Here is a 24517-nt window from a genome sequence, read left to right as displayed (position 1 = left end):
AAGCCTTTTGATTGAGGAAAACTGTGTATTTACAGAAATGTACTGAACAGTTCAATTTACCGTTAATTCGTCTGACTATTATTCGGAAGGAACTTGGTTTGACTATTCCTCATGTTTCATAGCAGTGTCTTCAGCGATTTTCCTTTGACTGCCCAATCACTGCTTTCGTTTGGTCTCGCTTGCTGTGCTAGCCCAAGTTGTCAAACACTCCAGGAAAGCGCCGAATGGAATTGCCATACAGGCGAGGAAGGGCCATTATGCTATTTTATTTTCTTGGTGGTCCTGCGATGCAGGCTTGAAATCCTTTTAGCTTAGCTTCATCGGCTTGTTTTCAGTATTAATGAATGTAGATATTCTATAATATTTCATTTCATCTATACACATACAAGCACGTGTACCCGACCGAAATAACAGAACATTCGGCGTGAGACGGGTATCTCCAGCTGAAAAAAAGAAGTGATTTATTAGTTTGAGAATATTGTTTTTTTTTTACATTACATTACATTGCGTTGCATTCCAGGGATCAAAAGTTAGTCAAAATAACTGTAGGACGTGGAATATGTCATATAAACACAAAACATATGTACAGTACCGATGGAGTTCTCACACATGAGAAACAAAGAATACACAGTGGCTACACACAAGGCTGTTTAAAGATACATAAGTTATTTTCTAGACAATAGGTGTTCATCAACAGAATAGAATGAATGTATATTTAAGTATTGTTTCAGTGTTATTTTAAATCGTGCTTTTTCATTCATAAGACCTTTGAGATCAGAAGGCAGGTTATTAAAAATTTTGATCCCAGCATAATATGAGTTTTTCTGAAAGCATGAGAGGTTAGCGATTGGTCTATGAAGACAGTGTTTAAACAGATCATATCAACGGCAAAATTTTCCCACATAACTTCAAAGATTCGCACCGTCGCCATACTTCTACTTGCTGACTTCATAGGTACCTCTCTGTCTGATATGTACATATCTAATTTTCCATCCCTGGCTCCAATGGTTTATTGGTTATTTAAAGACGCTGTCAGTATTGGTGTTACATAGCGTCGGGGTTGGATGATTAATGAATATGGAACGGTTGGTGAAATGAGAGCTGGCAGACGAAATCGAAGTACTNTATATATATATATATGTGTGTGTGTGTGTGTGTGTGATCTCATTAATGACTTGAGCTGAAACTTTTTAATATTTTCTGTAATGAATTTTCATTATTTGGTTGATATTAGATCGGCGACTTACATGAAGATCCCTTTTATGTTTACGGGATGTTGATGTCCCCATGATCGAGTCGTTATGTTCTGACAGTGACCCTTTAAAATTTCTAAAACGTATTTTCACTGTGCCTATACCGTACCATAGAAAATCTTTCTTCACAGTAAATTAACAAAGACGTTCCAATTTATTTTATTTTTAAACTATGTCAGTCACTGGAAAGCATTCTACACATTCATACACCGCCATGACCTTACTGAACAATTCCTGAAGTGGAATCAATGTGATGTCGCGCATGCGTAGATCTGTTACGTACGAAATAGCAGTCGTGAAGGAGAACTGCATGTACACTGCGTTTTCTGGACAGCACTGCGGTAAATACTCCTGCAATCGTGTGTAAAGTAGCCGAGGAATTGGTGTTGTATACGACTTAGCTCTTCAGTTGACATTTAAATCGAATCCCGACATTAAGCATCATGTTTGGAGGTTTCGGTGGAGGTATGTATTCGATTTTACTAATGTCACGCGACAATATTATTGATTCATCTTCTGTCGGTGACGGCAACTTAAAGATGCTTACCATAGCAGTGTTTTAAATTTATATTTAACCTACTGCCAATGAAGCCATAGAGAGAAATACTTATAACTACTAATTAACCAATTAGAATACGAAAAGCCCGCCATTGTGTACGAGCCTGAGCCACTTCATCCAAATCCTACCCTCAGACTGTCTTTCTCTAAGGTCCGTTTAATATTACCCTCCCGTTTCTTTTTCGAATTTCCAGGCAGAAACTTTCTTAACCAAAATGCATTTATCTCCTCGATCCGACCTACATGTGAGGATTATCACGAACACCTTAGTGCCACTGTCCTTTCTTGCAAACTAAGAATCACGTTTCACAGAAATTAAAACAGCGGGCGAAACTATATATATTTATGTCTTAATTTTTAGAGTTTTGACAATAAAACGACTGTTGTTATTCATTTTCAAAATGTGTCGGACGCGTTTTGAATGTATTCTTCTCTCATTCCTATCTGTAAATGTTTCAGTTTTTTTAAAATTTAAAATGGTTTATTATCTACAATTATTATGACCGAGATTTCGATTTGTTAGTTAGCCTATTAAAAGTGTTTCTACCAAAATACTAAAATAGGAACCTTCACAATTTAGCACACATTTAGCACACACGTTTGGATTGTTATATGAACTGAATGTTTCTCTGTTGCTTTACGTCTTGTGTCGAAATGCCATGTGGGAGCCCACACTGAGGTGAGTGTCGTTGTAAAATAATCTTGTGAAAAGTAAGGATAAATTTCGGGCTTAAATATCAGGATATTTTAGTCACAAATGAAAAAAAAACGGCGTAAAGGCATTGCCCTACTTACTCCTATGCAGCTGACATTGGCCGCGTTACCTTGGCAACGAATTCGATTGGTGGCACAGTAGACAATTTTTTATTACCGAATATCGAACAACAATGAAATCTGGTCGACCAGTAAATCGAGTTTTTCGACAAAATCGGCATTTCATATTCGGGCCACAAGGCCACGTATTGATATTTTCCCTAAGATACCACATATGCACTTTTATTTATGGAGACTGCCTCCATATGTTACTGAAATTTATTGAAAATAGCTAGATTATTCTAGCCATAAATTACTGAAATTTAATTGAAGTAGTTGCAGTCTTTTAAAAAAAATCGCGTATGTTTCTTGGGACTCATCTGGAAGGCCCTGTTCTTGGACCTAGAATGCCCATACCCAATGCTCACCGACCTATGATGGATAAACAGTTAGATACAAATCCTACCAACCACCAAGAAACTAGCAAGGCGCACATACGTGCAGGGAGAAGACATTTCAAAAACCATTTCTTCGCATCCAAGTTGGCTCAAAACCTATAAGCTTGTCAAAATCTCGAGGTGGATAATGTCATGACCACGGTATTCTCTCATGCCATAGATACGAGAGAGGCTGGGGCACACAAGCGCACAAAATGCGTCCGTTGTAACGAACGTCGTGACGTCCGTTGTGGAAATAAACAAGAGTGAACAAGAGAGGCGAATGCTACGCTTTCTTCTGGCTCCATTGCAGACAAAAAACTACGCACCGCATTCTGCAACTGTGTGGTGTCCTCAGTAACGTCTGTCATAAAGTACGTTCTTTACAACGGACGCATTTTGTGTGCTCGTGTGGCACCAGCCTAAGGCATTGCACATACTGTCTAATATACGACTGACCTTGATTGCGTTATCTTGGAAACGAAGTTGGTTGATGTTCGGTAGACCGTAGTTAGTTACTAATACTGCAAAACAATTAAATCCTTCCGACTGGTAAAGCAAGTTTAGCCAATGTAAGGGAAACGTCGGTTAACACCACTTATACACGGTACCAAATCCCAAAAGACTGCTTTCTTCAAGTTTAGCCAAAATCGACGTTCCGCATTTGGGACCCAAGCGCGCTTACTGCTATGTCCTGAAAACTCCACTTATACATTTTTATTTAGAGAGATGATCTCCGTAAATTATTGTATGCTTAATGGCAAATTTCGATTTGAGCTTAATGTGAAGTTGGAGTTATTTATATATGTGTGTGTGTGTATCACACATGTTCGACATATATGGACCAGTATTATAAAATATTTCCCACAAATTTTAGTGTAGACTGCCATATATCAGAGGCCTTTGAGTAATTGCAGGATTCAACACGGAAATGGAGAGACTCGGCCTCGCAATTATGCATTTTGTGAAAGGGGCGGACAAAGTAAATAAAACAAATCCCTACAATTGCGAACCATGTAAAGAATTAACAATTTCAGACGCTGATGCAATTTACACACTTTTAAAATCCATCTGTAGAATGAAAGGAACTTTGATTCCTCGCCAGCCTGATACTGGGAACTATTTTTAATACGCATCATGCCGCAGTGTGAGGTTATACAAGGACGATGATGACAGAAGTTAGGTATGCAGGCGCTCACACGGGATAGTTGTAATGGCGATATCCTGGTCATTAACACAGAACTGTCAACCAGTATTTATTTCATAGTCGTCCTCAAACTTTATACGAAGATATGAGAGGACAGGATATTTATTGAATTATTTTGTAATGTATTTACAATTTTACTTTAATTGTATTCACTTCGCTATTCAGCTAATAGAAATGACGTTTATTCGTGAATTCCATTTTCTTCAACTCTTCACTCTTTCGCGTATTTGGATTTTCCATGTATTTTTTTAAGGATAAAACTTGCAATGCCGTATTAGCTACACTTTGTTTCCATTTCATTTTATAAGTATGACCGCTTTCCACGTTAGGCTAATTGTGTTTTCAGTTAAGTTTTACACTGTTGCACTTTGATTTTTGCTGTTAAGGCATCTTGTAGTATCTCCATGGCTTGTAAATTCCTCTCCTGTTAAATCCATGGTCATTGCAGATGTGTGTCCATACCTACTGGTAGTAATGTTGTTCAATTTTTTGTTAAACATTCTAATTCCCTCTTTAATAATTGATGATTCAATCAGGTCGTACCTGTGAGGAACCCCCATGGATATAATATTAGTGTGTCGATTTTCCAACAAATAGTGATGTATATGCTTGATTCCATTTGATGTGTTACTTTGAGTAATGTCATTTGCTCCTCCCCAATATATAAGTGTATCGTGTGTAGTTAATCCACTTCTTCCATTCTGTCTGTTTTTGTTTCACCGTTGATGTTTGATTACTTAATTGAAAACTATTCCTTATTTTTTGGTATCGTCTGTACCTTATTTTTGCGAGGGGGACGCGGTAGTGTGGTTGGTTGAGGCACTATGCTACAAGCCGGAAGGTCGCGGGTTCAAGTCCCAGTGAGGTCATTGGATTTTTTCAATTGGCCTAATCCTTCCGGCCCTGGGGTCGACTCAGCCTCTAACAGAAATGAGTACCAGGAATTAATTAAATAATTTTCCTGGGGAGTAAAGCGCGGCCGGCACGTAAAGCTGACAAACTTACCGCCATCTTTCAGCCGATTGTCTAGATAATGTGGGACCTTCAACGTCTCACAACCTTTTGGGTCTTCACGGCCTGGTACAGGGATAGCTTTACTTACTTACTGTACCTTATTTTCATAGCGTCAGTGGTTGATACGCTAACGGTGGTACTTTGTATTAAATCGCAACTCCTGTTCTTAGTCCCAGCAACTGTTTCAGGCGATTTAGGCCGTAAAATATTCAGTCTCTCACAATTTGTCTTCATCACTCTTGCTTCCTGAGTAAGTTTCATTATGAATTCGTTCATAACCTCTTTCACGTGAGGACACACGGGCCATGTAGGTTAATTCATACAGTTCTTCTAAATCCAGCTCAACTTCCAAATTCTGTCATTACTTACTACATTGTTAAAGATAGCTTAGCCGATATAGCGACTGACTACGGACTGGACGACAGAGGGATCGGAGTTGTAGTCCCGGCAGGGTCAAGAATTTTCTCCAAGTCGTCCAAACTTGGCTCTGAGATCCACCCAACCTCCTATTCAATGTGTGGCGGGTGCTCTTTCGCCGGCGGTAAAGCGGCGAGGGCGTGAAGCTGGCCACTCACCTCCAACTTGTGCCGAGATCAAGCAAATGTGGATGTATACATCCACTCCCCCATACGCCTTCGTGGAGAAGTGCTTAGTTAGTTAAGCACGGGGTCAACTTCATTATATAATGTATTTACTTTTGAGGTTATGCACACATTGTTGTTTGACTTTCTCGCAAACACCAATAACCCTAACCTTCTTTCATTAAAAATAAAACAATTATAGGCCCAAATAAATAAATTATCCGGTCAGAATTCCTGTTCCCTGTTTGGGATATACCAAGTCCGAAAGTAGGCCAGGTTAACACTTGTCCTGATCGCTATTTTCGTATTTTTGTCAGCCCCTTCATAAGATGTTTAGAGCGTTTTGCCCTTTGAATCTTTAGTTCGTAAAAATAATATTTAAATTCTAATTTGTCTCAGAAAACACCGTAATCCATTACAAATATCAGTTAGTGTTTAATAGAGAAATAAGAGCTCTACATTCTAAGAATCGTATGAAACTTACAAATCCGGGTTATGGGCAGAATTTTCAGGCTTTTTGTGTTATACTATGTCATATATACTGTAGTTACCATTATACTCTAAGTGCCAAAATAGGACACAGTTCTGCTAAATCACAGCTCATATTAATCGTGTCCTCTTTTCGTGCTTCATGATCTATGTAGTCACCACAGGGTCGAAGTAAATAATTAATCTTTAATATCTCTAGTACGTAATACTACTGAGGGTGTTTGAGAACAGGGTGTTGAGAATATTTGGACCGAAGAGAGATAAAGTGACAGGAGGTTGGAGAAAACTGCATAATGAGGAGCTTCATAACTTCTACTCTTCTCCAAGTATACTTAGAATGATCAAGTCAAGGAGGATGAGGTGGGCAGGTCATGTAGCACGAATGGGGGAGACGAGGAATGCGTATAGGATATTGGTGGGAAAGTCAGAAGGAAAGAGACCACTGGGAAGACCAAGGCGTAGGTGGGTGGACAATATTAGAATGGATCTTAGAGAGATAGGATGGTATGGATTGGGTAGATCTGGCTCAGGATAGGAACCAGTGGAGGGCTCTTGTGAACACCGTAATGAACCTTCGGGTTCCATAAAATGCTGGGAAATTCTTGAGTAGCTGCAGAATTGGCGGCTCCTCCAGAAGGGCTCAGCTCCATGAGTAAGTAAGTAAGTAATAGGACCTGAGGGCTGGGCACCCCATAATACGAAAGCCTACCTTTAGCACGATCCTGATCAATATAATTTGATTAAGGAAAAGTTACAGTTGTGCCTAAGCATCACACGATGGGAAATGGAGCTGAAATTACCCATATTCCAGACTTCTACGTTAGAAAAGACGAGTGGTCGGCTTCAGGCTGCTGTCGTTGTACTTCAGAGAAAATAGTCCCCTTTATTCATTGCACAACGGGCTGAGTGAGCCCCAGGGACTTGGTCGTAAAGAGAAAAATCAATGTCTGTGCTGGAAAGCGAATCCCGACACGTCTAGTCACATCACTGACAGAACTATCCCGCTGTAAATGAAACAGTAATGTTAGATGTATCAATGTATAGTTAACCATTTTATCTACCAATACTTTAATAAACCGTATTTAATCGATATTAGTAAAACGTAAAAAAAATATATATATAAAATTTAATTTTATCCATTACATCAACCAAAAAAAAAAAAAGGTTTGCGTCATTCTGGAAACGTATTTACAGCGTTGAAGACGGCATCTTGGAAGTTCAGCAAAGTGTAATTAGAGGTTAGAGTTGGAAGTTATAGCTCATATAGTGCAAACACCGTCATGTTTTAGTGCTGCCCATCGTCATGAATGAACTGACTGACGCATTCTCAAACTCCGAGTCAGTCTTTTTTTTTTTTTCAAACCTGTCGCAATTTTTCTGTTCTTTCTGCTCTCTCGTAGAGCTTATAGTGCAGCTCACAAGCTAATACTTGTATGTTTTAGTGATCCATATTTGGTAAAAAAAAATCTCGCAATTACAAATTTCTAAGCTTTCCTGTAATATAAATTCGTACGTGGCGTTGATGTTCGCCATGTTCAGAATATACGAGTACGATGAACAGGGCTGGAAATGGGAGTAGAGGCGTGTGGTCACCAACTTCTTGGTTCCAGAGTGCTTCTTATTGCGTCATAACGGCCCTTCCCAGCATCGAAACAGGACAGATAGGAACAAAGTGACGAGGCTGCATTTTAATGGTTGTCTTCTAGTATGTGCTGATTATTTCGTCGAGTTTTTCTGCTGATATGGAGCGTCTGCCTAGTTCCTAAAACTATTTGAACCTCTCAGAATGAATATATTTTGTACATACAGTGTGTGACGTGCACATCCTGAAAGAATGTTGCAGTTTAGCTAATCAGCTGAACATGATATGCGCACCACTGTCAATAAATAGAAACGAGGATACGGAATTAGTGATGTGGCCATGTTGCTATTTCATAATTGGTGTAAAAATTACTGTAAAAATTTTTTGGGTATGTTTTTAAATATTTATTATATTGTTAAATATTAGAATCAACATATTACGTAGAAGTTATGCCTCCCTAATAATGCACATGAATTCCATGTTAGAACTGTTAAATATTTGGAAGAATTATGGGTTTATGTTCATTGTACGATACTATTATCAAATTTTATGGATATCTGTCATTTCTTTTAAAGCTTATTACTGACACACACACACACACACATAACGGTGCTTTTGGACGTCTCTGTCGTATACGTATAATATACTACTAACGTTTGCGTAATAATGTAATGTTATATTTTACTACTGATGGTTCAGAAAACACCGTTTCAATTTTTTTTTTCGTTTCATTCATTGACTTTTTCAGCATTTTTCCATTATCAGAACTTACTGAACTGCTCATATGATTCCCTTATGGTCAGAAAAATCTTTTTATTAGTGATGAGTCTCATTCTCATTTTCGTAGCAAACTGCATAACCGTCTGGTGGTTAATCGCCGCCCTTGTTCCATCTGACGCCGCGTACTTCCACAAAATTTAAAGTATGCCTTGCTAATTATCTTGCCTCTGCTCTAAGTGAACATGGCTTCGAGACACACCTGATATTCAAAATTCCAAAACTCATGTCATTTTGCAGTACTGTGTCGTTACAAAGAATCATTCGAGGCGTAAGTCCTGTGCACCACTTCTTAATATACTATTTTTATTTATTATTTTACGGCGAGGACCTTCCCGTACAACTCTAATCGGGAGGAATGCTCCTTGGCGGTAATCGAAGATTGCTTATTTGATAAAATTGCAGACATCCGCCATATGTGTAGGTGGCTCCCCCATTCGCTTAACCTTAGGACACGTCATGCCGCGGGGGACAGAGTGCACGTTTGACGCGGAGACAGTTGAATTGCTGAGTCATAAATATAAGGGTGTTAAAATGCATCCTGTGAAACTGAAAATGGTGATATCGACTGATATAAAGTAGTTCAGAGTGGAGCTCACTTCATAAATTTTGTTAGCATCTCTGCTTTCACACAACCGAAAATGATTGGATGATTTGTTTGCTCGTAAATTAGGCCTATATTTCGGAACTATAACTAACTCACTCCATGGAGCTGAGCCCTTGTTGAGAAACCGCCAGTCGCTCAGCCATTCAAGAATTTTCCAACATTTTATGGAACCCAAAGATTCATTACCGTTTTCACAAGAGCCGTCCACTGGTTCTTATCCTGAGCCAGATCAATCCACTCCATACCACAACATCCTATAATTCTGAGGTACGTTTTAGTATTATCCTACTACTTACGTCTAGTTCTTCCTAGTAGTCTCTTTGCTTCTAGCTTTCCCAACAAAATCCTCTATGCAGTCCTCTTCTTCCTATTCGTGCTACATGCCCTTCGCATTTCATCCTTCTTGACCTGATCATTCTAATTATGCTTGGAGAAGAGTAAAAGTTATGAAGCTCCTCATTATGCAGTTTTCTCCAACTTCCTATCACTTCATCTCTCTTAGGCCAAAATATTCTCCTCAGTACCCTGTTCTCAGACACCTCCTTACGTTTCATGCATCAAATCGCACATTTGTGGACTATAAACAAACTTGATTCTGCAAACAGAGTACAGTGAAGTTGGAGGCACGGCCATAAGAACTTTGCATTAGTATTATTGCAATATTTTTGTCACGAGGTACTGTCCTCCAACGAAGAGAAGGACGAGACTGTTACGAAGGCCCGCCTTCTTGTACTATGCAAAATGAAAAAATTGGCTTGATTAATATTCATGTATCGTGTGCAGGATCCATGAATGATTCAGTTTTTCTTAATGCTAGTGGGGTGGGACTAAGTCCCTTGTACTGCGGCCACTTCTGGCCTATTGTACCAGCCCCAGATGATAGGTGAGGGTGATTGTGAAGCAATTGGTGGAATGAAGATTGGCAAGGGAAACCGAAGTACTCGGAGAAAACCTGCCCCAGCGCCACTTTGTCCACCACAAATCCCACTTGACCAGACCCGGGATCGAACCCGAGCCGCCGCGGTGTGAAGTCAGCGACTAACCGCTTGAGCTATGGCGCGGCCGAATGATTCAGTTAGAAAGGAATCTAACGGCTAAACGCACTTTAATGGCATTGTTGTTACAATAATCTAAATAAACGTACGTTATGGAATTGGGTAACAGACTACAGCCGTTATCACTGACACTGCTACTATCATTACCATGACCACCAACATTACAACTATTAGGTCTACAACAACTGCTCCTATCCTAACACTTCTAATAGTGTGGTGGTTGTGTTGATATTAATATTAATAATAGTGGCAGTAGCAGTATCGTCTTGATCTGCAGCTCCGAAATTAATCAGAATATGCGCAGTACTTTCGGAGTTGAATCATGTTGGCAGACCCAGAGACAAACATTAAATTTACGCGCTACGTTCAGAGAACTAAACAGCATCAGCCATCTCGATAATCTTTGCAATAATACATCAGTGGCGGCTCGTAGCTAAAATCAGTGGGGGTGCTGCTCCAGAAGTGCACAGTTCCATACAAAGCTTAAGGATTATATATTGTATTGTACAAGTATAAAGAAAGAATTAAAGAAAAAAGAACTCATTATATAAATGTTATCGATAATATCATGTGGAAATTGAGGGCGCTACAATTCCGCAGTGCCTATACACGGGCCGCCCCTGATAATACGTAATTATTTCACTACGCCAACACGTGACCATTCGAACTCCATCCTGTAATAAAAACATGTTTGGAAATGTCAATGGGAAGTTAGGGCAGAGAAATAAACATGAATAGAGAACAATTCAAATTACTACGACTGCACTATATCAACAGTTGTGTTGCGATTCAAGGTGAACCAGACTTCTTTCCCATGTGGTATTCTTGTTCCATCCAGAAAGGTCGCAGGATATGTAAGTAATTTGTAGAGTCTCTGCTTCCTTTGTTCTCACTCGGTACCACATGAAGAGTTTGTTATTTGCAAATATGAACACTTAGATCACTTATTATTTGTTTAATACCTTTAAAATCAATTAAACTGCATCATTTATACACGATGGTCGACAGATTAAAACATGAGTAATTAAAATCAACTAGCTCGTTCTAAATGTAGGTAGGTTGGCAATGCATGCACACAGAATGTGTAGCCGAATTACGCGAATTTTCCTTTCTGAATGAAATAGCGATTGAAATAAACTAAGGACAATTTAGGGTATTCATTGATTATGTGAGGGCTGTTCAACCTATCACGAAATTCCACGACTCACTGCAACCAGATAATTGATCATATTAATAAACGACAACCGTTAGACTCTGTCCTGAACTAGCTTGATCTGATGCATATTTACACGTCATATACTCGTATCTGCAAAACACAATTTACGGATAGGCCTCTCATTCTTGGATTTTGAAGTCGACATTGCGTATTTATTATTTCCTAATCCGTGCTGCATACTTTCCTTGTCGCTTCTTTCTTGATTTATTAAGATGACCATACTCGTATGACAGTTCATCTTCTTTTTATGTCTAAATATTCTTCACAGCACTCTTTCTTCAAAATAGTCTAAGAAGGTTGGTCTAGAAGTAAACGCAGAGAAAGCTGTCTCGTCACCAGAATCCGCTGAAAAATCATGACATAAAAATAGCTAACAAGTCCTTTGAAAATGTGGCACAGTTTATATATTTTCTAACGACAGTAACCAAGAAAGTTGATACAGTTGGAAATCAAGAGGAGATTGAATTTGAGTAATGCTTGCTACCATTCAGCCCAGTCTTCTCATGTGCTATTTAAACACGTAAAAATTAGAATATACAAAATTGTAATTTGCCTGTAGTTCTGCATGTGTGTGAAACTTAATCTCTGGCATTAAAGGAGGGACGTAGACGGAGGGTGTTTGAGAACAGTGTGCTGAGGAGAATATTGGGGCCGATGAGTGATGAATTGACAGGAAATTGGGAAACTACATAATGACGAGCTTCATAACTTGTACTCTTCGCCAAGTATGTGTATAATTACATGTTACATCCTAAAAATCTGTTGACTTTCAACGGATTACGTGACGTTATATCGCAGAAGACATGACTCTTCTAATCCGTGACAGCAGAGAGACTTCACAGAGATTACACCAACATTAAATATAAAGATGGAATTATTTAACTTGACTTCCAGTGTGACGTATATTTATTATGTACGGGTCTGTCTGTTTGTGCGCAATACAAGAGTAGCTTTCCAAATGAGTGGAGTGCCGTCATGGCCGTCATGGCAGTAAGCAGTGTACGGTTGACGTAACTTCCTGTCAGAAGCGTCAGTTCACGCTACCTGTCGGATCAAACACGGAAGGGCAACGCCTGACCTATCACGAAAATGATACACAACTTCTATGCGCATATAAGTACAAAGATATTGCTAATGTACTGGAAAAATAGTTCTAAAGGCGTGGAAGCACCTTTATAAGGCAAGTTTCAATCGGTACATATGCATGTGTTAGTTCGCGTGGGTTATCTACACATCAACGTAACATCTGCCGGAGAAGCAGACACGCAGCACCACGAAAAACACATCCTACATTAGAAGAGCAAGCACAGCACGCTCCACAGGACCGTTTTAAATCACCTGATGCTGACCAATGACGGCCGAAACACGTAGTCGACAATATGATTTTTAAATAAGTTTAAAAACGCATTATGTATATGTAGTAACTTTTAAATAAAATTTTTAAAAAAGTGCTGCATGTAGGACGGAACATCAGAGACATTCGTTAAGTAATTAATCATGTACAACAGGATGCTGCGAAATAATATTCCTTATCTGCATTAACCGAAATGTGTGAAGTGATATGGGAGATAAGGCCGGCGGCCCCCCGGGGATTCCCACAGCTTCCCAAAGCGTGTACACCCTTTCGTACACGATGTGTCCTTAAGGGGCGGGATATTTCGGCAAGGCGTGTACTGTACACGGAAGCAGCAGTTCAGTGCAGTTCAGTGGAACAAACATGTAAAGTTGTCCATACTCTAAATTAATTAGCACTATGCCATGAAGACATATGGGGGTGTTGAGGTATGGTGCCACCATTTTTGACCTCGGCGCTAGATGGAGGCGAGTGGTCGGCTTCACGCCCCGGCCGCTCTACCTCCAGGGAAATCACCCCCGCTACCCATTGGATAGGAGGCTGGGTGGGTCCCAGAGCCAGTCTAGATTCTGTGGAGAAGGCAAGAATCTTACCCTTCCGTCAACAGAATTCATAATTCGTGTGATCTAAATCCTTCTACCACAATTAAAATTTCCACAAACCGGAACATCGCGGGTTCAAGTCCCGATGAGGTCATTGGATTTTTTTTCAATTGAACTAATCCTTCCGGTCGCACTATGGCCCTGGGGTCGACTCAGCCTCTAACAGAAATGAGTAACAAGAATTAATTAAATAATTTTCGTGGGGAGTAAAGCGCGGCCGGCACGTAGGGCTGACAACCTGACCGCCATCTTTGAGTCGATTGTCTAGATAATGTGGGACCCTCAAAGTCTCACAACCCTATGGGCCTTCACGGCCTGTTACAGGGTTAGCTTTACTTTACTTTTCACTTTTACAGGCTAAATAAATATTACTATATATGGGTGCGAAATTTAGTCTTCCAATCTGTGAGAAGAATGAGGGTTTGAATAGGTTTCAGAAAAAGATGGTGATGATAAATATGTGTGTTTGATAAGGGAATGCAGATTATTACATAAAGATGGTTTCCATTATTTGTACTATTCACCTCTGTCGTTAAGCTGTTTAAATAACGGATATGGGCCGAATAACATGTGTGCAATGAAAAAGAAAAAATAAATTCTGAATTAGCTTTAATTTATCACGGGTGATACCTTCTGGTCTCTTCTGATTTAAAATTCATTCTAAGACAGTGAATTCTTACATAATTTCATATGAGGTTTAGGGAAGGAAATTTGTCCATCCCAAGACCTACACGACGTAATGAGCAGATTGGATCATTGCGTGACCGTAGCTCAAGACGAACATGAACAATGGAAGATGACATACAGGCCGTGCGATAGCTCACGCGGTTAGTCGCCACTTTCCCACCGCGCCACCCCGGGTACGAGCCCACTTCAGGTCATCTGGGATTTGTGGTGGACCAAGTGGCACTGGGGCAGGTTTCCTCCGAGTACTTCAGTTTCCCTTGCCAATTCTCATTCCAACGACTGCTCCACCGTCACCCTCACCTATCACCTGGGGCTGGTACAATAGGCCAGAAGTGGCAGCAGTACAAGGGACTTTTTCTTTTCTTTTATTGCTATTGGCCTATTGTACCAGCCCCAGATGATAGGTGAGGGTGATTGTGGAGCAATTGGTGGAATGAAGATTGACAGGGGAAACAGAAGTACTCGGAGAAAACCTGCCCCAGCGCCACTTTGTCCACCACAAACCCCACTTGACCAGACCCGGGATCGAACACGGGCCGCCGCTGTGAGAAGCCAGCGACTAACCGCTTGAGCTATGGCGCGGCCTACAAGGGACTTAGTCCCACCCCATTCCATGAAACTAAAAAAAAAAAAAAATCTTAAACTAAAATGGCATTAAATAGGATTTAGAGAAGCAGGTTGTGAGAATATGAATTTGATTTAACTGGCATAGGAATGAGTCTAATGGGTGGTCTTATGATGATAATGACGAATCTTCGATCTCATTAACAGGGAATTTATTGATTGAATAAATGTGATTCAGTTATTCATGAGCGCTTGAGATATTTATAAAGAGCTTAAGGTAAAAAGATAAAATTAATCCTCTGCTTAATTAGTTAAGCACTATGCCATGAAGGCATATGGGGGTTATGTGGAAATATAGCTCCACCGTTTTTGACTTTGGCACTAGATGCGAATGAGAGGTCAACTTCACTTCCCTGCGGCTTTACCAAAAGGGACGGAGTCCCTGGTGCCCATTAAATAAGAGGTTGGGCGAGCCCCAGAGTCAGCCTGGTCGCACAGGATGTTAAGATACTGAGAACAGTTTTACATTATTTCGTCAGTTCTCGTGTGATCTAAGGCTTTTGCAGTCTTAAACTGCTCCTGTACTGGGAACAGGGGATATAATCATGTCAGGACTATGGATGAATATCCATATTTTTTGTGTTGTGTTGTGTTGTGCTCGTAGCGGCTTCGCTTTGGATCGATATGCCTTCGAAAGAGTCTTATGTAATGCAAGAGGCCATGATTCAGAAGAGCTGAAGGCGTTAATTACGTAATTGAGTTATTTGTTTACGTACTTTTTTACTAAGCCGTATATTTATTTCCTTACTTTGAGAGTCACAGCCGTATTGACTACTGCTGTATTAGTTAATTTAGGTATTTATGTGGCTAACTTGTTGCTTATTTAATTATTTACTATATACGGGCACTCTAGAATCCTCCTCTGTGGACGCTACAGTTCACGTTGAATCTTTGTCTCAGTTTCTTAATTATATAGACAGAGATAGGACTCATTGGGCGGGATATCACTTCGTCGCAAAATCCGTGCTACACAAGCTAACACAAACACAGAATAAACGCAGACAGACATACATGCCTCGAATGGGAATAGAGCCCACGATCACAATGTTTGAGCGGGCGAAGACATTTCATACTTCAGACCTCTCCGGCGTCGTTCATTAAATGCTACCAACCTAAGCCACAATACGGCAACACTTTCATTTTTAAGGATATGTGATGATGATGGCCATACACGAATCCTGACCGTTCATGCTCAAACCCTCAACTGACGATAGTAACCGTGAACCAAAGCAGTAAGTCATGTACCTTGAATACAAACGGATATTAAGCGCTTTGACATGTGAAGTGAAACGAAGAGCGGTGGTCGCAGGTCGGATGAGCGTTAAACGATGGCTGCGTTTAGTTCCATGCTCGTCTTTGTGAAGGCCAAAGCATTCCTGCTAAAGAATTTAGCTACTTACTGACTCACCCACACACATCTCGTAAAACAGATTCTCTGTTAGTGAACTTAACCAAATCTGCCAAGCATTCATTTCACTTCTGCGATTTCTTAAATATATGACAGCATCTGAGGCACGGATTCTCTCAGCACCTCATTCACATGGTGAGGTAGTGTCTTATGAAGAACATGGATGTTTCTTTTCCTTTCCTTTAATTTTCATACTCACACACATCGGTCTGTATCCACTTATTCCTCAAAATGTACCGTCTATTAATCACTTATGTCGCTACCTTACTAACCAGCCTAGGAGCACACGTATAATACCTCTGAGAATGTCTTTTGAAGACGGTCACAGTCCGATCTGGAAAGATGAACAATATCCGTGACTATATTACGTAATGAACAGACGTGACCCATATTCAGAGTCCACACCTCAGATACTCTCCGTTCTAACCGGCCTTAACTACAGAGATGATGATATATTGTAGCCTTGAGCGCAGTAGCCTTCGTAATGTTCTTTGTAATTCCGCAGCGCTAATTCAATACACATTCCTTTCAACATATGCAACTGCGGCTACGATGGGTGCAAACCATTGCTGGGTATTCGACACAAACTTCATGAGGAAAACAAGTATGTAGTGAGGCTAATAAGAGCTATAATAATAATTATGAGGGAGAGTCAGTATATAGTTCACATAGGGGTACAAAACGTAAAATATGTGATATTCAGACTTGAAAAAGAACACTTATTTCTCGACATATCCTCCAGAAAAATGAATACACTTCACCAGTGTGTCGAAACCAGCAGCATAGAAGTCTTTTGACTGTTGTCTCAGTCACTTCCGCACCTCCATTTCAACCTCTTCGTCATCAGCGAAAGGTTTGCCAGGTTTCTCGACCCAGTTGTGAACCGCTTAATGCGGCAAATACAGTATGCGCCAAAAATTACAGTCCTTTTGTCTATAAAGCTTGCAATTTTGTTTTGAGTGTGATGTGTTAAATCGCGGTAAAGTGAAGTGAAGGGAAGGGAAGTTAAGTGAAGTAAAGTGAAAATGACAGCACCTGTACATGACAATACTGAACCATGACTGATCGGTTTATTTAACTTTTCTTTTTTATGTTTGTATTCTCTCTGTTATGCTGCTTTGTATTCATTGTGGTAGGGAGTCCTTGTTGTGTTTTGTGTATTGTTTGAACGTGTTGTTACTTTTTGTAATTACTTGTCTGTTGCCCATTGTTGTACTACTGCCACCGGGTTAAAACCCAATTGCAGTAAAATAATAATAATAATAAACAACATTGATCTTCGATAGCACACCCCTCAAGCACGATCGTCATTTTGACTACTGAAACCAGCCTCTGAATATGCGCATGCGCGTCTGCTACCTAGAATGTCATGAAGCTGGACTGTGCTGCTACCTGGTGACGCACGTCACAAATCGTGAATATGGAATATGAAAGAAATCCGTCCAACCGTTTAGGTGTTAGTTAAGGGGAAATCCGTACATGCATACCGGTAAATACATACAGACAGATGGCATACCGAACGCCACTTGTTCTTATTCTAAGGGGCTAAAAACACACAAATCCGTCACAATCTCAGTATGTTCTCTTCATACTCTCGGCTGTGTAACCACTATGGCTGTTGTTGAAGTGAATACTACATCGCTAAAATTAGTTTGGTTGTTTAAGGTTTATCCGGGATAGCATAGTCGGTATAGAGACTGGCTACGGGCTGGACGATCGAGGGAGTTCGAGTCCCGGTATGGTCAAGAATTCTTTCTTCCCCACATCGTCCAGACAGGCTCTGGGGTCCACCCAACCTCCTCTCTAATGGGTACCGGAGGCTCTTTCGCCGGGCGTAAAGAGGCCGGGGCGTGAAGCTGATCACTCACCTCCAGCTATTGCCGAAGTCAAGAAAATATGGCTCTATACATCCACTCCCTCATACGCCTTCATGGTGTAGCACTTAATTAGTTAAGCACAGGGACAAATTCACCTTTTACCGTAATGAATAATTAATATTGATAATGTGTATATACACGTATTAACAGTCTTCAAGTGCTCACAATCCCATCTAGCACTTCTAGACTACATGTTTCGGCAGTATGCTGCCATCTTCAGGTGTATCGATCCGTCAACTATTTCACTGCTTGCCTTTATATGTCCATTTACAAATAATATTAAATTTGTATACGTCCTTATATAATAATAAAGTTTATGTATTTAAAACTTGTTAAAACCTATTATCTCATAGTCATATTTTTAAAATTCGTGTGTATTATTAATCATCCACATGGGGGTCGTTCTTCTTATGTTTCTAATGTTGTGTGTATATTGTTTCATGATGTGTTCTACTCTTGTGGCTGCGTGCGTTGTATCGTTGGATGTGATGAACTCATTAAACGATTTCAGAAACATCATTTGTGTTGAAATGATAGGTTCATAATAATTATCATGCCATACTTAAAAAAGAAATGCGTCCCTCTGCTGACTCTTAAAAGAAGCACAGTATAAGAGTCTTCAGAATATAGGGTCATGGGCGCCACCCGGTCTTACGTGTATTCCGGAGGGGGGTGGAGCTTACAAACTTACGTTTAAAGTCTTTAGGAAAATGACTGCGGGTCGCAGTCTGGATGAGGGTCCGGATGCTGAAAAATGTATGGCCCCCAATTAAGAACATTCGTAAATTTTGTTTTAATATTAGGTAAGTTCCTTATTTTTAATCTAGGGGTGAGAAACACGCTTCTTACTGAAACGTAGGACGGGTAAGGATAAACCTGTGTAACTAGCAAATTCCGTGCTGCTTGGTATTTCTTGGCCAGCCGATGGGCATATACTGCTCAGGGTATTTATTCTTATTGTTTAACCCCATTTGTAAGCACCACCAATACAAAAGACCGTCGTTTGACCCTGTTTGAGATCAATCAAATTCGCATGTAAACTTCTTTCCCTACCGTTGCTAATGTTTCTGTGATAAGACTATACTAACAACCAACCTTCAGATTAATTAATTGACTATATTAATATGATCCGAAGCCCTGGCAGTCGCATAGATAATTGCCTCTGTCGCCATGTTCGTATCGTCTGTGGGGCCTGCCCAGGTTCCATTACAGTGCATATGGGGGGCTCTCTTTCTACAGCAAAGCGACTGAATCTCGCAGCTGACACACCTGCCACTACAGTCAGGGTTAATAATGCTTGAAAATTGGTCTCCACAGCCGTTCATGGTGTGGGGCTTAGGAACAGGAACAATACGATGTCTAGGTTCCACACTGACCAAGACATAGGTGGGTGAACGCTATTAAAATGCATCTTAGAGAAATAGGATGGCACGGTATGGATTGGATTTATCTGGCTCGGAATAGGAACAAATGGAGGACTTTTGTGAACACGGTAATGAACCTTCGGGTTCCATAACACGATGGAAAGTTCTTGAATAGGTGCACAATTGGCGGCTTCTCAAGAAGGGTTCAGCTCCATGAGTGAGTGAGTGAGAGAGGTTCCACACTAATGTACCTGTGTAAATAAAGTATGGAACGGAATTGTATATATAGTATTTAAATAGAAACGACGCGCCGGTTTATTTCGAAGTTCGTCAGTGGATGGTTAATTAACGTTATAATTGATCAGCTAACCAAAAGTGTTACTCCGAAAGTGTGTTCATTATAGTAGGGATACTGTTATAACAAAATACGAATGGTTGCGTTTTCGATTATGTTTAGCTCTAGGCATCATGAAAAATTCATGAAAGTAAATTATGTAGGAACACATACTCAGAAAAATGGGATTACTGATAAAACAAACAGTAAATGCTCCTGTAATTGGTTACGTTTAATTCCAGACATGATCGTTCTAAATATACCTAATATAACAATTTCATTTCAGCCCTGAAGAACTTGGGATCAAAGGCCGAGCAGTTGATGGAAAAGAAGAAACATGAAGTTGAGGATATAGCTAATCAGAAAAAACAAGCGGCAAGTGAGATGCTGGAGGAACAAGCCAAGAAGACCGGAGATGCCATCTGGTCGACAAAGTCAGAGCTGGAAACTGCGGCTGTCGGTGGGGCGATGGACGCCAAAAGCACAGCTATCGATGCCTTCGACGAGGAATTCAGCAAGGCAGAGAAGGCTGTAGACAGCACCATCGACCAAGCCAGCACAGCTGTGGACGCTAAGCTGAAGGAAGCAGACCAGTTCATCGACGAGAAAAGAGAGCAGGTGGGGAAAGCAGTGAAAGAGACATCGCAGAAAGTGGTTGAAACTAAGGACCAGACATCGGCATCTGTCCTTGGGAAGGCAAAGGGCATCCTCAACTGTAAGTAAAATTTATATAAAAAAAACCGTGAATCACAATATTTTTGTGCTGAATATTCCCTGAAACAGTCAAACAAATGTCTGTTCCTCCTGGGAAGGAATAAATTGTAAATGCACAACTTAATTTTTAATTGTCATATAACATAAGTAAGCAACGAATTCGGCTTTGGATCCTGCAACTACTGCAATTTGGCTCTTTTCCTTTGATACAATAATTCTGAGCATTGTACATCACATGATGCCTTATGCTTCTTCAGTTCTTAATAACCTAGACTCTCCTTGGGTTGAATTTTTATATTCTCTCTAATAGATCCCCAAGTTCTATTAATATCCACCCCACTGTCTAAGTTTTCTAAAACTGCGAACCTGTTTGAGATTTCGACACGATACTGCTCTTCAGCCTTTACTTACTTAGTTACTCATGGAGCTGAGCCCTTCTTGAGGAGCCACCAATTCTGCAGCTATTCAAGAATTTCCCAGCATTTTATGGAACCCAAAGGTTCATTACTGTGTTCACAAGAGCCCTCCAGTGGTTCTTATCCTGAGCCAGATAAATCCAATTCATACCATCCCATCCCATCTCTCTAAGATCTATTTTAATATTGTCCACCCACCTATGCCTTGGTCTTCCTAGTGGTCTCTTTCCTTATGTCTTTCCCACCAATATCCTATATGCATTCCTCTTCTCCCTCATTCGTGCTACATACCTTGTCCATCTCATCCTCCTTGACTTGATCGTTCTAATTCTACTTAGAGAACAGCACAAGTTATGAAGCTCAGACTTTACCTCATTTAATTTCTTGTGTTCAAACCTCTCCATATGAACTCTCTGTGTTGTTTGTTTACTCACTGCCAGTTTCTCCTTCCCTAACTTTTGCCTTCTCCTGTCTATCAAAATATGATCTATTTGATTTAGAGTCTTTCCACAAGGAGGTGTCCAAGCAAATTTATGAATTTTAGGATGCAAGAATTAGTAGCAATAAGATTTTAGGATCCGACAAAATTTAGTACCCTAACTCCACTATTATTACTAATTGCTTGTAAATATCCTCTCTATTTACTTCGTCATTGAAATCTCCTAACAGATTTTTCATGAGGTATGTAGGGAATTTATCTAGTTCCTCACCAAAGTGTCTTTCACGTTTTGCAAGGAAACACCTTTTAATCCTTTGAGCATTATTTTAGTTTTATTGTAAGACCACCACAGAACCGTTGTTCCCTAACTACTGGCAAGAGGTTATTATACAAAGCCTTATTTTTTGAGGTGTTCATATGGTCCCAATTTTATTCAAAATTCTGAAATTTTCAAGGTCTTCCATTATAAATCTGCTATTGCAACCTGCTCAGCTTACATATTTTCAAAACATTAGATATTTATAGTGTGTAATAATATTAAATTTGTTTATAACATATGATTATACAATTTTTATTTTTGTGTCTGTGTTTCTCCTGTTTCAGTGTAATTTCAAAGCAAAAAGCACATCAAGAGGAAGTCCATTTTTCTGCATTCTCCTGCCATTCTATTTGCTTTTTGTGTGTTCTGTGGCACAGGGGAGAGGAGACATTTCATCCCATACATCACTGCTGCAGAAACAGGAGGCTGTGTAGCAAAATTCTTCATTGTGGAACATATGTCATTGTGAGAAGAACATAAACTGCTACCTTGATCAACTTCATAGTTGTTCCTAGCAAGAGAGCACAAGTAGTCTAGTTTGCTAATACATGGCCCATATGGGTGATTTTCAATTGCATCAATGGACTATTTTAAAAAAAATAAAAGAAAAAATCAAACATAACTAGATTTTAAGTTACCAACTCCCATGCCATATAGGGATTTTTTTCTACATTCACTGAAAAATGAACAAGCACCTAAATGTCTCATATGTATTCATCAATTGCAGCTTATTATATATTCTGAAGTATCCACCTCAAAGTGGTATTTAAAAGTGATTGCAGGCCAACAACATTTATTTCTTGAGAATTTCTGGCATGAACAGAAGGAGAGGTCAGTACCATAATTATTTGTAAAACTTTTCTGGTTATAATACCAATTATTTGATGAAAAAACATTCAACGTTACATTTTTCCTATTTCTAATAACAAACACTAAATATTGAAGACTGCAATTAGTATAATATAAAACCATTGCGATAGAAGAGAATACAACTGGTTCCTAAATACTCTTTAAAATTTTATGCCGTCTCTAAATACTTTTGTTTTGCCATCATTAAAATACTGATGAGAAATGCCTTATGTAAATAAAATGTCAGTTGCAGCCTAAACAAGAGACAAAGTGTGTCCCAATAAGGCAGTTCACACTTTGACACTGAACAGAATAGTATGAGGCAGAAATAATAAAGAAGACCAATTAAATTCATTTCAAATAAAATAAAACCAACAAGATAAATATTAAAGGAAAATTATATATCTGAAATTTGATGTTCTGTGTATTTAAAGTTTCAGAACTAAAATATGAATGAGAGTTTAAAGTGTGGTCTCTTTAATATTGCCTTCTGTAGATATTATGCCTAGCATATATTAAATCTGATTTGTCTGATAAAGAAATTGTGCTGTGCCATTGAAGCAAAAGAAATGCACAGTTGGTATAATATACTTTCTACAAGTGAGTGTAGTATTGTCTATATTAATTTGTTTCACATTAAGATTTTCATTTCAAATATTTGTATTTTTTAAGAAAGTGATAATTTTAATAACACTTCGATTCTAATATTTTAATTGGTTTTGGTTTATGTATCATTTAAATTTACTAAAATGATGTCAAAAAGCTGCTGCTATAAATAATTTTAGCAGCACAAAATTATAATTCAGTTGTTACCTCATTCATGATGCCTTTATTCTAGCTGGAATAGATATAGCTGCTAATAACTGATGCCACAGCTATATTAAGAGAATTGTATTCATGCATTGCAAAGTTATTTTTATCTCAATAATGCAACGTTTAAGAAATATTATTTAAATTTTGTATTTTGAAGAACATTGATCATTTAGAGTCAGTCAAATTATATTATGCTCAGGTTGTTATATTGCCATCAGATTATCAAATTTTGATTTATATTTTGCATAAAGTATGTACACTATGAGATGTTAATATAAATATTGTGAATGTGTGGTATATTGTTGTAACTTCAAATAAACTTAATTTGGTTACTCATAAAAGAAAAGCGCAATTAGTTGTGATTATCTATGTTCAGTCCCTATATCAGGGTTATTCCTAACTAAAGATAAAACATGGTCAGCCCCTCATCTGTGTCATTATGCTAATGAGGAAGTAGAATAGATACTTGTCCAATGGCTAGCACTGGAGATATACGTATTTGACCCAGACACACATGGATACTTTCTTCCATTTGAGACAAAAATCACAGGATGCCTTTCTCACAGAATTCTGTAGCATCACGTCATGATATTGCAGGCCACATGCGGCCCACCAGTTCATTTTGTGCACCCATCTTGTTCTAATTATAGAATCTGGCAGGCCTCAGTGCTCAATAATTTATTTCCATTTTTTTTGTCCTGTGCCAGAATGGTTAAAGGATGCTTGCTACCCTTATCTAGATTATCCATAGCTGTTATATTGCTATTGGATAACACAAAGGACAGAGCGTCTTGAAATTCCCAGTGTTCTCCTCTTTTCGGACAAAACTGAAGTGGCCCATACATGGTTATTGTTCAATGACGGTATTAGCACCAAGAATCTCTTGTATAGACGTAAGAACAACATTTAAAAAGCTCCAGTTATATGTTAATTAGATCCAGGAACTTCATGATCATGCCTGGCGATAAAGTGAAACAAAAATAATTGTCTTATTGTACATTTCAATAAAAACGATTTATATTATGACTAAAATGTAAGAAAAACAGACAAACATTTAACATATAAGGTCTGCTTTACAAATCACTCTTGTCCGGGATTGTAGCCTATGATTTCGGAGGCTTGATACTATTCAGGTGATTGTAACCAATGCAAGGAGTTGGTTCAGATCTCTTACTTTTCTTTGATATG

The 24517-nt window shown here is 39.2% G+C and overlaps 1 protein-coding gene across 2 annotated transcripts; it reads left to right on the top strand.

Annotated features, from left to right (window-relative positions):
- The first annotated feature begins 1528 nt into the window (after nucleotides 1–1528).
- On the top strand, nucleotides 1529–23076 carry LOC111873468 (translation initiation factor IF-2). Of its 2 annotated transcripts, none has more exons than XM_023868213.2 (3): nucleotides 1529–1718; nucleotides 20066–20494; nucleotides 21952–23076. In XM_023868213.2, exons 1-3 carry the CDS (start codon nucleotides 1697–1699, stop codon nucleotides 21954–21956), a joined length of 456 nt encoding a protein of 151 aa, XP_023723981.1. In that variant the 5' UTR covers nucleotides 1529–1696; the 3' UTR covers nucleotides 21957–23076. The 2 variants fall into 2 exon arrangements, with proteins under 2 accessions (XP_023723981.1, XP_023723980.1); XM_023868212.2 differs by lacking the exon at nucleotides 1529–1718 and adding an exon at nucleotides 16738–16808.
- Nucleotides 23077–24517: the final 1441 nt, after the last annotated feature.

The sequence above is a fragment of the Cryptotermes secundus genome, unplaced genomic scaffold (assembly GCF_002891405.2).
Source record: "Cryptotermes secundus unplaced genomic scaffold, Csec_1.0 scaffold333, whole genome shotgun sequence".
Taxonomy (NCBI): Eukaryota; Metazoa; Arthropoda; class Insecta; order Blattodea; family Kalotermitidae; genus Cryptotermes; species Cryptotermes secundus.
Note: the sequence above shows the minus strand (reverse complement) of the source record. Positions and strands in the feature narration are given on the sequence as shown.

Excerpts from the sequence above, each read along its gene's own strand:
- LOC111873468 (XM_023868212.2), top strand. The coding sequence starts at position 16,757 with ATGGGTGCAAACCATTGCTGGGTATTCGACACAAACTTCATGAGGAAA. Across the intron at positions 16,809-20,065 it reads AAACTTCATGAGGAAAACAA|CCCTGAAGAACTTGGGATCA; the intron begins GTATGTAGTGAG and ends ATTTCATTTCAG.